The following is a 15,989-nucleotide window of genomic DNA, read 5'->3' as shown; positions in this document are numbered from 1 at the left end:
CCTTCATAAACAGTTTCCATTTGTCTTGAGCAGGGCATCCCTCCTAGGGAAAGAGAGAGCAATTCCCAGACCCCAGGAAATCCCCCGGCCATAGGGAATGGATCATTTTGCATCATTTCAATTCAGTTGAGCAAACATCTGTTGAGCAATTCTTTTTAGCCAGAGCTGAATTGATGTGACCTGAGCCCTCAAGGAATTCCTGGTCCAGTGTGGGAGATGGGAGATGGACACTCAGAACGGAAGGCACAGGTCCACAAACCCGCAAGGCTAGATGTTTCTAGAATCCAGAACTTCCCAGATATTGGAAAAGTCATGTGGTACATACACCATACCTTAAGTAACATCTCCAGGTGGGGCCTGGGCCAGAACCCCATATTCAAATACATGCGTACCTATATTCAAATATTCACATACTATAAATAGCCTCACATCTGTCCATGTAGATCAGATTTGCTACCAAATGAGCTTGATGAAAACCATCCAACTTCAGAGCCTTTTGGATTTTTGGAATTGGGAATAAGGGATTTTAGCCTTCTATTAAGAATTTATTTTTAGGAGAAGCTTCTCTCTATTGAGGCCCAACATAATGAACCAGCTTGGGGCAGAAGCTGGCCAAGAATTCAGAGAACAGGGAAGCTGATCGGCCTCAGCAGCTCCAGTGCAGAGCTGACTCAGAGCCACAGTGTGATGTGCATATAAGGAGGAGGAGGTGTCTTCTTGCCTAGGGGCAAGATCTGAACTGGGCACCGGAGGATCAGTAGGAGTTTGTCAAGCAGAAGGGCAAGAGAGGGCCTAGACCATGGTTGTGTGGGAGTGTTAATGGTGCTAATGGACTCCTTCTCAGAAAAGTGTTTTTATTCTTTTTAAAGATTTATTTATTTATTTGAGAGAGAAAAAGCACGTGCTCAGGAGCAGCGGGGAGGGCAGTGGGAAAGGAAGAGAATCTCAGGCAGACTCCCTGAGATCATGACCTGAGCCAAAACCAAGAGTCGGCCACTCACGCGACTGAGACACCCAGGTGCCCCACAGAAAAGTGTTTTTAAATGAATAAAATAAAACAGATAGGATGACCAAGAAAACCAGCTATATGGAAATGCAGTTATAATATTTTTATAATGATATATTCTATAATATATATTTTATATTTTATAATATATTTTATAATATATTTTATAATGATATATTAAAAATGTGTTTCTTTATTAATGTACTAAATAGCCAAGCCTAGCAACATGTCCAACTGCTAGTCTAATTTTGAAATAATAATATAAATGATCTCTTAGGATAATCTGTAGCACTTCAGGGTGACCGGAAAACATTTGTGATGTTTGTTGGTGACAAAGTCAGAGGTACTGTTAAGATACTGTGGTTTATTGCCTATGTTCAAAATTGAAGGAAATGCCAGAGTTCAGTTAGGAGAAAAAATAGTGATGTCATTTCCGCCCCCCCCCCCCCAAGGTGTTCATAGACCACTGACTTCCACCCCAGATCTGAGGCAGCAGGTTAAGAATCCCTGGTCTGGTCAGGGAGAACTACTTGGGAACAGGCTTGAGTAGGAAAATAGGAAGCATGCTCCGGGTAAGCTGGCGTGAAGTAGCCGAGAGCACAATGGGAGAAAGGTGTGGAAAGGTAGTATCTTGAGGAGATCACATACAATTGGATTTTACTTGCTCCTCAGAAGAAACTTTTCTTATGACAGTCTGTATTTTATAATGACATGTTATGAAAGGAATACGTGCTCATTATAGAAAGTGAAGGGGAAAAAAAAGGGGAAGAGAGTCATACAGTGTCAGCAGTCCCCATGAACGTCCAGTTAAGCCCCGTGAACCACGGGAGGCTGCGTGGTACGGTGGTGAGCGTGCTGACCCAGGGCCCAGGGATTGAGGGTGTGAATCCTGACTCTGACCTTCAGCCTTTTTGTCCTGTTTTCTCCTCCGTAAAAGGAAATAATAGTTCCTGTCTCATCGGGTCATTCTGAGAATTAAATAAGTCCATTCGTACAGAGCGCTAGAATGGGCCATAATTAGGACTCAGTAAACACAGGCTTTTATAACATCTTCCCTTCATTCCTGAGCTCATACCTGGTTTTTGTATTTGCTTAGCTGTAGCCTTCCTATACCTCTACGTATAATTTTATATCCTCCTTCTTTCTCTTAATATTATTTCATAAATATTTTTAATACTCTTATAAACTGTTTATAAGCATTTTAAATACCTAAACAATATTTCATGTGGGTATATGACCCACACTTTTAGGTAAATATTCCCTTATAATTGGACCCTTAGCTTATTTCCAATTTCCCACGGAAAATGTTGAGCAGGCTTCTGTGTGGTTCACCAGCTATTTATTGAGCACATAACTCTGAGTCGGGCCCCGTGCTGGGTATGGAGAGCACAGAGGTAAATAAGACACTCTTTGTGCCCTGCAGCAGCACACACACACCTGTGTTTTAGGATTATAATTTGTCTCACAGTCTGGAGAATGGATTGGAAATGAAGAGTTCTGGAGACAGAGAAACCCCTGAAGAGGCAGGTGGAAAAAGGAGCTGACTTTGAACAGTCACAATGGGAGTAGAAAGGAGGGGACGGTGGGCAAGCAGGTCAAGGGGTCAGAACCCGGCCACTGATGGGTTATAGTGAGTGGATTCAATGAGGGAAGCCAAGGAAAAGTCACAGGTGTCTTCCGCTGGGAGCTTGCGGAGCTGAGTGGGGTGAAGTGGAGTGGTTCAGGGCTTTGGTGCCCAGTGGATCTCTGAGTTCAAGCCCAGCTCTGGCATTTATTACCTGTGGTCTTGAACAAGTTCTGTCGATGTTCTAAGCCTCAGTTTCCCCATCTGTAAAGAGGGACAAATACTGCATCTTCTTCCTAGAAGCATGACGGCCCAATCAGATTATGAGAAATATCCAGCTCGTGTGGTGCAGTGGGCATAATGAGGCCGTGTGGCAGGTCAGGGCCATTCTAAGCACTCTGGGTATATTAATTCATCTCCTCTTCAGAGATGGAGCCTGCCCGCTGTTACTTTGTCACTGGGAATGGTCCTGACACAGTACAGACGGGCCCCCCTCTGGTACCCAGGCTCTCTTGGGCAGCTGAGATCCTTGGTATACATCTGTGGTTTGCGTGGTCAACGCTAGGATTTGGATCTGACGTTCTCCCCGCTGCCTGTACCCCATGAGGGCGATCACGTGGCCATGTGGGCCAATGGTTAGGGCCCTACCCTGGGGGAAAGAACATCTAGATAGCAGGGGTGGCTTTGTAGCCGACTCAGCGAGGAACCTTGCACTGATCCCTCAACCTCAGTTTACTGACCTGAGAAATGGCTCAGCCTGACTCTTGACGTGAGTAGGAAGAAAAGGTGTCCAGAGGCAAGCTTTGAGTTTTGCAGGGAAGCATGCCTTACAGCGTGTCAGGGAAACTCAGTGCATATTCCAGGGGGCAACTCTTGGGTTCTGATATCACAGTGTGTGTCCTGAGAATTATCTCAAGTTCTGTCTGTCATCTCCTTCTCCCGTCTTTCCTTTCTTGGTCGCTCGTGTTTTAAAATCTGAGATTCTCTCTTCTTCTGACCACATAGCCCACCCATCCGTTCATTCGTTCAATGAATATGAACTGGGCAACTAGAATAACATGCACTGGCCACTGAGGAGGTGAGAAGTGGGGCTTTAGAGAGAAGGATGGCTTAGCTCCTGCCCTGATGGGGTTTGAAATCTAGTGGGAGCAGAAAGACATCTAAGCAACAAGCTGAAATAGGCACATTTACAAGTGTCTTAGTACAGAGGGACATACCAGGGGCCTCAGGAGCCCTGGGGAAGATTAATTCCACATAAAGGAGCCGGGGAAGGTGTAAGGAGGAGACATTCGAGGTGCTCTTTGACAGGAGAGTGTCCAGAGTAGAGGAAGGAAGGGCTCATTCTCCACAGGGAAGCCCAAGACACTCAGGGAAGCAGGGGCAGTGTGCAGAGGTCTAGGTGAACAGGAGGGGCAGAGGGTGGCATTGAGACATGAGACCCCCTTCTTGCCTCTCACTCTCTTTTTTGTGCCTCTCATTTTCTTTTTCTTCTTATGTCTCTCCTACTCCTTTTTGGCTTTAGCTGAGTCTGATTTCTCCTCTCTTGTCTGTATCATCCTCACCACCCTCCTCCCTCTGCTTGTCTGCCTTTCTTCTTCCCCTTCCTCTTTATATTTGATAGGCTAATAGATTGCACGGTGGGTGACTGCTCCGTGAGCGGGGCCCTCAGCCCCTGTGGCAGCCATGCCTAGCCGTACCTCCCAACACCCACACTGCAGGCCTGGCGGGATGGCGTCTGCAGGTTTCCGCCATTAGCCTCTGTCCTTCAGTGACAGCCAAGAAAATTTATACACCCTGTTGGCTGTGGCCGTATGTTGTCATAACCTGGGTCATTTCCTCATTTAATACCATCCATAAACTCCAATAAAACTGTCCTGGAGTCCCATAGTCCAGAAAAGGAGAGGCACTGGGTTTGGAAGCGTGTGAAGGGGAAGGGAGTGAGGAGGGCGGGGTGGAAGGTGAGGATCCAGCAGGTGAAGGTTAGACTTGAGCCTGAAACCCAGGCAGGGCACCCAGACCACATCCTACCTGATGAGTGCCTTTTTTCCTTTCCTGCTGCCCACCCTTGGTCCTGTTGCTGACTGCAGTGTGTCAGATCCTCCCCAAGGGGGTGGTCGCTGTCCTGGGACCCTCCTCCAGCCCGGCCTCCAGCTCCATCATCAGCAACATCTGTGGGGAGAAGGAGGTGAGTGCTCTACCAGGTTGGGGGACCATCTGCGGGCTGGCAACCCGTGCCCCGGGCCCAAAAATATCACGGATTCTCGAGGTCTGGAAGAGCCTATTTGGGCCTGGTTGGTGTTACCAATAACAACAACATCACAACATTGAAAAGAAGTGGTCCTTTGTTGGGCATTTATTTTTCCCAGGTGGCTTGGGTGGAGGAGACACAGAGGAGAGGTGTCAAAACAGGATTTTCAAACTGAGCTCCTCTGGGTCTTTGAGTCCCCAGGGGGCCCCTTGTTAGAGGTGGGTAGAGGGAGAGGCTGTGGTAGGTAGTAGTCCGGGAGGCACCGAGAGGGCGGGAGTCTGAGCTCCCCAGGAGCTGCTTCGTGACTATCCGTTTAGATATCGGGATTCTGGCGAAGAATGCCTTTGGGAGGAGGCACTTCTACATTTTATTGCTAAAATAAAGTTGGAAACCTCTGTCTTATAAATTCTCTAGAAAAAAGTTTTCTTTCATTTTCTACCCCATTCACCAATTCCAGTGTTTACTTCTTCAGTCAGTGAATTCTTCCTCAGGTGTCACCTGGACTTGGAGCCTCTCTAGTTTCAGTGTTGAGTTCATTTCCTTTGGCACCAGCTCCATGGGGGATAAAGATAGTCGGGGATGAGTTTCTGAGTAATAGCCTGCTCCCTGTTCCATCAGCTCTCTCCTTCCTCTTGCCCTGGAGAAAACAAAGTCAAAAGTTTGTTTTTGCTTAGCTCATTGCTGGAATCCTTCCTAGCTTCTCCTAGAATCTGTCTGCCCCTTCACAAAAATCCCTGGGAAACGGTGGCAAATATCCGCTCAGCCTCTCTCTGGCCTCAATGGCCTTCTAGCCGGGTTCTTGAGAACGGATGGAGCTTGGTGGTAGGGGACACAAGGTCAGGAGCCAGGGAAGGGGCAGGCCAGAGGGACAGAGGAAGGAAGGATCAATCTTGCACCTCCTGGGGCCTGGAGGCTCAGCCTTCCAGAAACGTTAGCTTTGGGAGGATCTGATTCTAGACATAGGAGAAAACCCACTGTAGGACAGACACCTCCTCAGCAAGCTGTCTCTACCGCACACCCTCTGGAACCTACCCCCTTGATATCACCACTTCTTTTTATGATCAGTAGGCTTGGCGAGTCCCTGTCGCTTGGGGCAAAATAGTTATCTTCCCTATTTCATGAACCCACTCTCAGCATCATGACCTGCACTTTAAAGTGTTGGGCTGCCCTACCCCAGTCCTGTGGTTGGTTTTGCTGCCCCAGGGCTGGGCCACTGCCCTGTAGACTAAGCCCCCTGAGCCTTTTTGCCCCGGGCCAGGTCTCTGTTGAGAGCTCCGCATCCCTACACCCTCAGATGTCCTGAAAGATGACTCTTGACCCATCCCAGGGCAAAAAAGGAGCTTCTGCCCCTACTGTATCCTCTCCATCCACCCATATCTCAGAGGCCCTGGCCCCACAAAGTTAGAGCTGATGTTTAATTTAAATCTTTCTTGCCATGCTCCAAGTAGCAGCTCAGATCTGTGGCAGGCTGTTATTCCAGCACCAGTCACTGGGATCTTCACCAAGTGAGGTTGCCAAGACTTCAGCTACCCATTTCCTCTTTTCTCCTCCCTCCCTGCCTCCCATCACACTGCCTCACTGTTCCTTACGGTTACCCTCCCAACCCCCACTCCAGAACGGCCTCCTTGTGGGCTTCAGTGACATGTTTCCCTTAACCCTGTTTGGCATTTCAGGCCAGAGGCAGAGACCCTGATTTACAACCATCTCCCCTACGCTGCCACTTTGGCCTCTGTGCCAGTGACCAGCCAGCCAGGTCGTGCTGCCCTGGGAACGGCCAGCCGGTTACCCCTCCTTTGTCTAGTCATGTCCCTTCCAGAGCAACCTCTCCTCTCTGTTCAGATTATGCATTTCTTTTCATATTATATGAGGCTGAACTGGCTCACACTGATTCCCCTCCACTCCAGGGAAAAGGAATGGAGTTCTCACCAAGGAGTTCATTCCTTTAAATGCCGCTAACAGCTCTTTGGCCTGTGGCTGGCTGCGTTCTGCCTCACCTCTCCTTCCCCACACACCTCCACAGTGACTTGCTGGGATGCATTTGCAATTGCAAATCAATTATGGATTGATCTTTGTCCTAGAGAGCATCAGCAGGATCCGCCTGGGCCATCCCTGCCTGGGCCCATCAGAGCAGCTCGCTGATTCTGCAGCAGCCTTCAAGATGGCAGGCTGTGCTGGAAACTTCCCACCAACTCCGCTTCCTGGAGGGGTCCCTCATCCCTCACCCCCCTGCAAGGACAGCCTCAAGAGCTTTTCCAGGAGCCCCTAGATTTGGGGAGAAAGGGGGAAGGAAAGGTGAGACGGCATTGCTGGAACACTTGTAACATTTTAGGTCCTGAGCTATAATGCCCTTCGTATGCAGGCTCTCATTTCATCCTCCCAAAGAGCCACAAAGCACCCATTAGCATATCCGTCCTAAGGAAGCATAGACAGGTTCAGCAGTTGGCCCCAAATCATACAGCAGAACCTAGATGCAAACCCGAGTCTATGACCTGTAAAACCCATTTGTCCTTCATTTTCCTGAGTATCTTTCCTGATCCATCTCTAGGGTCTGTGGCTTGAAGGGTATTTCTACAGGTCCATTCTGTTGGGGGTAAGTTAGCTGGAACCCTGTAGGCCGGATGGCCACACACGGAGGGCCTGGGTCAGAGATGCTCAAATGTGTAAGCCAGCCAGCCTGGCCACCCTGCCCCCCTGCCCCTGCCTGGCCTTGGCCTCCATCTTGCCCCTTTGTGACCTGTTTTTCCTTTCAAGGTGCATTGGTTATTCTTTTTAGACAGATTGTATGGAGTGCAAAATACAAGCTGGGAAGAAAGACCCTTTATGACACTCCTCAGATCAACCTCCCTCTTCTGAGTCTTCTCTCATAACTCACTAGGCTCTCTCCAGGTCTGCATTTTTCAGTCTCTCTGTGGTTCAAGGGCTAATCCTAGCTGGATTCAGGAATTTTCTTCCTAGTTTCTGCTAAATCTTTCCCTTCCCTTCCCTCAGTCTCAAAGGAGCTCCGGTCTCTGGCTGAGCTCTCCCAGAATCTTAACAGGACAAGGGAGCAGAATCCTACAGACACCATTCAGCATCCTCCCAGACTCTGGGCCAGCCCCAGCCAAGACAATTTCTGCAGTCATTTCTAAATAACCCACTCTAGGGGCGCCTGGGTGGCTCAGTCGTCAAGCGTCTGCCTTCGGCTCAGGTTATGATCCCAGGGTCCTGGGATCGAGCCCCGCATCGGGCTCCCCGCTCAGCGGGAAGCCTGCTTCTCCCTCTCCCACTCCCCCTGCTTGCGTTCCCTCTCTCGCTGTGTCTCTCTCTCTGTCAAATAAGTAAATAAAATCTTTTAAAAATAAATAAATAAATAAATAACCCACTCTAGGAGCCAGTGAACTCACCACCAGGAAGTTCTTCCTGCTCTCTACCCTCAATCTTACTTGCTTTAACATCATTCAAAACCCATGCTCACTGTGACTTGGCCCTCCCGTAGCATGCTGGTCCTAAGGGAGGGCATGAGTTGAGGTTTCCTGAGTCCATCTCCGGTAGAAGCACCAAGTAGCTCTCCTGGCTCTGGGTACCAGGGATGAGGGTGACAAAGTAAAATCAAGGTGGATGGCAGCTTATTATGCTTTAACTCTCCTATTACCTCCCCAATAGCTTAAGCTACCAATACAGCAGCATCTGGGCCTGTTAATATCTCTTCCCTGGAGAAGAGAGGCAGGAGGTGGGGACAATGCCTCCTGGAAATGTCAGTAATAGATACAGAGGGAAGCTGACACTGTCCTAATGAAACCAGATCACGTTTTTATTTACCTGGCTCCGCTTGGAGGCTCTCTGGACGGCTTCTCAGCCTGTGGTGCTCCCCACTCCGTGTGCATGTCTGCGGAGGAACCCATCCCAGGCTGTCACACAGGAAGTTTGCTGGGAGCTGGTTTGTACACACTTGTCGACCAGGCTGGGCTGATGGGGCTCCTTTCTTAGTCCCCAGGGCAGTGTTTTTGTCTTTTTACCGCCTCTGCTCTGATTTATTAACTACCAATAAAATATCATAAGGATTATGGCTTCGAGACCCTTTTGTCTGGCTGCCTAGCAGTGGGCAGTTGCTCTGAGAATAAAGACCATGATTTTGCCCCCTTGGGGCCACAGACCCCAGCACCAAGGTCCAGAGCACATTTATACAGGTCTCTGGCCAGAGGGGTACTCATCCTGGGTGTTCCTATTTTAAGCATCGTCCAGGACGTCATCTTGTCTTCCTCCTGGGGCGTGGGTGTCCTGAGTCCCGCAAGCTCCATCTCCACGGGAGTGTGGCAAAGGTCTTACCTAGAAGAACCCGCCGTCCACAGCCTCGCCTTCCTCGTGCCTGCTCTCCTTTGCATTCATTCTGGATCCTCCCTGCTGCCTGTTTTTGCTCCTCCTCCCAGGTCCCTCATTTCAAAGTGGCCCCCGAGGAGTTTATCAAGTTCCAGTTCCAGCGATTCACAACCCTGAACCTCCACCCCAGCAACACGGACATCAGCGTGGCTGTCGCTGGGATCCTGAACTTCTTCAACTGTACCACCGCCTGCCTCATCTGTGCCAAAGCAGAATGTAAGCTTTCCCCCGCCGCTCTGCCCCAGGCGTCCCCACTTGTTTGTGGATTTCACCCTGGCGGCTTTGGCCTTGGCCGCGGATCCGCCAGGAAGGGGAGGGCTCCCTCAGATGGCGGGGGTGATGATCAGCCACTAAAGGCATTCCCACGTGTCCTTGGCTGTTTGCCTGTGTGTGTGTGCGTGCGTGTGTGTGTGTGTGTGTGTGTGTGAGAGAGAGAGAGAGAGAGTGCGCGTGCAAGCAGTCCAGAAACACCCTTTCCCAGGCATGGGTGGAACAGAGAGAACTGGGTTACAGGGAGACTGGCCAACCTCTCAGCCTTTTTGCATCTGCAAACTCAATTCCCACATTTTCAGCCTCATTGTGAAGGAGCTACAAAAAGAGAGAGAGAGGGAAAATATAAAATTGGATGCATTTTGTATTTGATGGGCTGAAGAGCTTCTTCCCCTGGAGAGCGGATTTTGCTGATGGAACAAGGTCCAAGGGCAATGCCTGATAAAGCATTTTTTTGCAAATGCAGGTTTTAGAAATACGGTTTATCTGACTCTCAGACAATTTGTAACGTAAATTTAGTGTTTATGAGATTTAGCTAATTTGAGCCAGCACTTTCTAGCAAATCTGTGCATCTGCATGCTCCCGGCGACAGCTGTGCACCCACATGTGGTCAGGCAGGTGCTGGGCACTGCCTGCCTCTGGGGCCCTGTACCCGAGCCCCATACATCTGTATCCTGTGCAGCTCGCCTGCAGGTCCGGGTGGGCTGGCCGACGAACGTCCTCCCCGTCAGGGCTCCTGTTTATATGGGTTCTTAGAACTGCTCTCCCCACCTAAGTCCTTTCTCCGCCCTGGAATCGCTCCAGCATCTGTAAACAACAGCCCCCTCCCAGTCAAGGGTCAAAACCACCTTCTTTACGAGGCATTTGCACCCAACTGCCTCCCTGTGATGTGCATTCAATTCCCTTATTTGCATAAACACAGATTTAAGATTTACTCGGTGCTACCCAAGAAAAAGAGTAACTGAGCGCCAACTATGTGTACTTTTTATATAGCTTATTTAATTATCACAATGACCCAGTGGGTTCGGAGGTGTTGGAGTTCCCCATGTCAAAGTTGAATCAAACTCAAAATCAGTGCAGACACGGAACATTTCCATCATCAGAGAGAGTTCTACTGGACAGCACTGCTTTAGATGTTAAGTGTTTTGTGGCTGAAATAAAAAATAAAAAGGAGAAGTGTTTGGATAAACACTTCACTCTGTTTCACCCTCACGGAGATCCACATCACACATTACCATGGATACGCTGAGTTGTCCTCTGGCCAAAACAACTGTTTACCTCGTCTCTTCCAAATAGGATGGACCATAAGTCCCAAAAGGATACTGATTGAAAAGGCCACGGGATGCTAGTATTTGATACAATGTTGTTGGGGAACATGGCATTCCACCAGGTGGCCCTCCTCCTGTGGCATCTTCCAACCACTGTATGGTGGAACCAAACCAAGGATTCTCTCCCTGGAAATTTCGGCCACCTGCCCATTCAGGCAGGACTCAACTGGTGGGCCCCATGTGTACAGCGGGAATGTTAAGAGACAGAGGACAGGCCATAACTCTCTCCTGGCAAAGATTCTCCTGCTGCCTTCCTCCTGCGAGGTCCAGTGTCTCACCAACCTGATGGGAAGTTCCTTCTTGTGTCAAGCCACAGTCCCTCTTGCTCGTAGGGTGAGCCCTGCTCTCTCCGCTTCAGCTCTTCCTGTTTGCTGAGCATCGACTGCGCACTGAGGTCTCTGCCTCCTAGGCCAGGGCTCTTTCCCTTAGAATCATGACCTTCCTTGACATTCATATAATTCCTTGCAGATGGCAAAGCACTTTCGCATACGTTTTCCCATTTTATCTCCCTCCTCCCTAGTCATTCTAGAGCCAAGAAAATAGAGTCTTGGAGATGTTAAGGGCCTTGCTTGAGGTCACACAGCTGGTACATGGCAAACCAAGACTCTAATTCAGGTCCTTTGACTTGGGATTTCTTCCTCCATGGGCCCTCCTACCCTCTGGTCCGCACAGACAACCCCAGAACAGCGGCTCAGGGCAGGCTCTGCCTGGCAGGTCCGGTGTCCTTCGAAGGGCAGAGATCTCTCTAGAACAGTGTGTCCCCTTGCTCCCTCGAGAAGGGTGCAGGATGGCTGAGCACAGACATGGTCCTGAAGAGGATGAGCCTGCCTGAGAAGCCAGAGGGACCAGGCCACAGCCCAGGCAGGACTCATCAACCACACAGTACTGCCTCTTCTTGAAGAACTCATCCACTGAGGCTGCCAAGTGACTCCGGCCCCAAATACCAGGGCCCAGGGAAGGAAGGTAGGGCAGAGCAGGAGAAGTTCAAGGGCAAAGAGGATTAAAATCTAATCAAAGGATGAAGAAATCAGGGACTGAAGGGAAATGCAGCTCAGAGCTGGGAAGAAGACACTCTTCCATCTTTCTTATTAATACAGGGCCAAGAGACGCTGCATGTTGAATTAGAAACAAGCAACTAATTCTATTTACCAGCCGTCAAAATTAGGCATAACAGAGACCATTCCACAGGGAATCACACCACTTTTTTTCTTTCTTTCCAAAAGTAGAGTTTTAATAAGCAGGTTTTGGACCAAGGAGAGTTGTATTGTGTTTTATGTTATTTTTCTTTAATGGGGAAAAAATCAGGACATCTGCAAGTGCCTCATTCTAATGAGGCTGGGGCATGGAGGGAGATGTGGTGTGGGGTCCAGGCATGCTGTACTGGTCATCACCATCAAGCATAGGGGACTCGGCCATTGGGGGTTTCCAAGGAGAGTTGGAGTTCCCCACCATGGCCCTTGAAGGCCCTTTGGTGAGATCACCCAGCCTTGCCACAAGGTTACCTTTTGAGACTCTCAGGATGGACGCAGAGCCTTCGATTCCTTGTCACAAGTACAGCATGCTGGATATTTTCCTGGTATCTTTGTGCAAACTAAAATTTTTTTTATGTTTGCCTTGGTGTTTCTAAGTATTTTAATGTCCTTTTTGTGGCTATGTGTCCTTCTGCTTTCCATTTACCACCTCTGTGACCTTGGGAAAGTAACTTAGGTACTCTCCAGCTTCCTGTTTTCTTCTCTATAAAGTGGGAATGATGATGCCTCCCTTGCAGGATGGCCAAGGGGATTAAATAGGACGAGATACACAAAGAGTATGACAGAGTGTCCACACCTGGGCAACAAGAGGCACATGTGAGTTTTTCTTTCCTTGCTTCCTTGGATCCCTTTTGAACAATGCCAGGTCAGGACCTGGAGCAGAATGACCAGAGTTCAGCTCTGTCCTTATACCGTCCCTGTGTTTGCTAAACTCTGTCCAGGTTGTTGGAGAGGAACAGACTCTGATCCTGGGGAGGAAGAATAGCTGGAGAGTAGTGCAGAATGGTGCAGTAAAAAGAGAACCGTCTTTGGAGTCAAACCAAGCTGCTCCACCACTCATGAGCTGTGTGATGTCAAGCGGATCACTGTACCTCCCTGAGCCTTAGTCCCCTCCTGCATAAAGTGGGAATAATACTGCTTTTCAGGGTATTTGGGTCGAAGGAATCTGGGCCCAGAACATAATAAACATTTATTTACTTTATCCTGTGATCCTGGTTGTGGCAACAGGGGGTGGAGGATGGGAGAGTAGGGGTGATATTCAGAGCCCCTTGTGAAAATAGTGGGACACTAGCAGACCTTTCCCATACCAGCCCCAGGAGGCACACGCTGTGGGAGGCCTTATACTTCTAGTGTTACAAAATTGGCCATTTATTGAACACTTACTATGTACCCGGCACTCTGCTCAGGCTTTTGAAATTATCCCATTTGAACCTCACGATAACCATCTAAGATAGACTCTGTAAACATTCCTGTTCTCTGCATGAGAAAAAGAGAGATTAAGTCTATTTTCAACACCCATGGTTCTTGTTACCTCCTCTCCCTGCTTCTCTGAACGCTGTGGAAGAGACAGAAGGGAGGGGCCATTTTTTCCTATTTTATGGCTGGTTTGAGGCCTTGCCATGTCAACTCAAGTGAGGAATCAGAGGCCGGAAGTCAGAATCAGGAGGTCTGGTTTGAGTCTTGGCCTGTCACGGGTTTCCTAGCTCTACGATCTGTGACTACACCTCCCCACCCAGGAGCACCTGCCCTCCCAGAGCCCTGGGGGTGTTAAATCAATTTTATGTGAAGGAACTGAGGAAACCTGGAAGACTGCTCAGGGCAGGGACATCTGCTGAGCCCCCACTAGCTGAGGCCCAAGCTGGAGACATACCCCGACGTTAGGAGGTGGTGGGAGTGCAGAAGCCAGCTTCTTCCCACGCCCACCCTTTCCATCAGAGAAGAGGACAGTCTGCAGGGCCAAGCAAGGCAGAGCACAGTCTCCTGCGAGCAGGAAGCCTCCCCTTCTCCCCCATCCCCTCTCTGTCTCCTCCGGCTCCTGTGGTCTGGCCTCCCCAGCCTGTTCCCAGGGCCAAGCCCAGCTGTGGGATGAGACAGAACCAAGAAGCCGGTGCAGGGCATCATTCAAGCCCTTAAACTTCCCCACTGGCCACTCCTTGGATTCTCATTCCCATCTCCCCATCAGAATTGGCTCGTGGAAAAGGTCTCAAAACCACACACCCTGAGGCATGCGGCCTGGCAGGGGGAAGGGAAATGAAGCCTTATCAGGTGTAGGGCAGTGTGGTCACCATGGTGAACCATGTCATCTCCCTAAATCCTGGCCATTGTCCCCTGAGGTCAGTATTACATCCCTGCCTCCCGCAAGATTTGAAAGTGCCGTCCCTCCCTGGAGTATTAGCATTTTCCAGAAGCAGAGCCCGCCGCCAGGGGAATCAGCCCGTGGAGAGGGCGGATGCCAGTTGAAATGGGTGTTTATTCTTATTTTTTGACACAAGGGTCCTCTCGGTCGCCCGCAGACCCATCGCTCAGGTATCTGTGTCCTTGTCCCACGGCCGTGTCCAACCCAGCTGTGCCTTTCACGGCTTCTCCGTCCTGCTCCGGCCCCACCTGGCCCCCTGCCTTCCCATTGCAGAAACCAGCCCCCCTCCTGCTTCCCAGAACAGCCGGCCTGCTGAGGCTCTCATCGATCCATCCTGTTGCATCCTGAGTGACTAATAGGTTCCCCAGGTCCCTCTCAGCCTTGGACTTGGCAGGCAGACCTGCTACTGGGCCCAGGGCCCCGCAGGACAGGAGGGCTGGGGTGGCGGCAGAGGGGGAGATGGGAAGAGAGCAGCTTTTAACCCCTCTGGTGGTAGCTGCCTTTGGTAAATCCCTTAGTTCTGTTGAACAGGTAGAGGTGAGGAGAATGACGTTTGGAAAATTCTACGCTGCACGCAGAAACTCCTAATGTTCTTAACGTCACTAACCCACACTTTCCCTTCTGCAAATTCCTTCCACTGCCTAGCTTAAAAAGGGATCCCTTTCTGATTCGTAGAACTAGAGAATCCCTGCACTGAAAAAACACCAATGTCATTCTAGTCCAACTTTCCATCCAACTGGCTTAATTCAGTCTCTGACAGTCAGCACGAGGGGCTTCAGTCTTTCCTTAACTACCTCCAGTGACAGGGAGCTCTCTGCCACTGCATCGTCAGGCAGCTTGAACAGAGCTAAGTCTGTCTCCCCATGACCTCCATCTACCCTTTGTTCTGGGGTGTAGTCCTTGAGGCTGCCAGGAGCAGGTCTGTCTCATGATGGTCCTTCCCACTCTTCCTCAAGCCAGGCACCCCCTTCCTTCAGCTGCTCCTCAAGTGACGTGGTGTCCATTCCCCACCTGGTACTGCTGATCCCCTACTCTGTTAGGATGTAGGGTCTTGCCCTTCCCCCACAGCCTCAGTGTCTAGTTCAGCTCCCCAGCAAGCGCCATGCACCCTGCCTCACACTGGGCATGTGCAGGAGAGTTTGAAATGGGAATTCCTATCCAACACCATGAAATACTTCATGTTTATGTATTTCCTATAATGTATATATGCATGCATATGTGCTACCACGTATTTTGCATGGTTTATAACCAAGGACTGTATTTTGTGGAAGGGATAATAACCCTGGTAAGAGGAGGAGATGGGGGAAGGACAGTTAGGATGTGAGTGGGTAGGGGAGGGGGTGAACAGAAAGCAGATTTGTGAAGCATCTTCTAGGAGACAGACATTGTCCTGCTTCCTTGGTCTCTTTGTACTAACCCGGTGCGGTAGTAGTTGTCCTTACTTCACAGATAAGGTCACTGAGGGGCAGAGGGGTGGAGGGAGTTGCCCCCACCAGCCAATCCCAGCAGCCCTAGAGCTGGGACTCACCTGGGGACACACCTTCCACACTGTGCTGTTTGCTGCTCCAGGTGCGGTCCAGGCTGGGAAAGGGGTGACAGATAGGAGATCCTGGGTGGCATGCACACTTCCCCCCACCCCCCGCCCCGAGGACTCGCTGCCCTTCTCCCCTCCCCATCCCCACCCTACCTTTCAGCACACGCAAGAGAGTATGCTGGATATGATGGGGATGCTGTTTCCTTGTTTAAAGGGCAGCAGAGCACCCCACAGGTCAGTCAAATGGGGTACACCGGGCATTGATCGGAGCAGGGGCCCCAATTTATCTGACATCT

The 15,989-nt window shown here is 50.0% G+C and overlaps 1 protein-coding gene across 1 annotated transcript in view; it reads left to right on the top strand.

Annotated features, from left to right (window-relative positions):
* Positions 1-15,989, top strand: part of GRIK4 (glutamate ionotropic receptor kainate type subunit 4) — a 290,617-nt gene that overhangs the window by 124,860 nt on the left and 149,768 nt on the right. Inside the window, exons 3-4 of the mRNA XM_021696357.1 lie at positions 4,658-4,755; positions 9,225-9,390. Of these exons, the coding sequence (XP_021552032.1) occupies positions 4,658-4,755; positions 9,225-9,390 (264 nt within the window). The remainder of the gene's footprint in view (positions 1-4,657; positions 4,756-9,224; positions 9,391-15,989) is intronic.

The sequence above is a fragment of the Neomonachus schauinslandi genome, chromosome 11, assembly GCF_002201575.2.
Source record: "Neomonachus schauinslandi chromosome 11, ASM220157v2, whole genome shotgun sequence".
Classification (NCBI taxonomy): Eukaryota; Metazoa; Chordata; class Mammalia; order Carnivora; family Phocidae; genus Neomonachus; species Neomonachus schauinslandi.
Note: the sequence above shows the minus strand (reverse complement) of the source record. Positions and strands in the feature narration are given on the sequence as shown.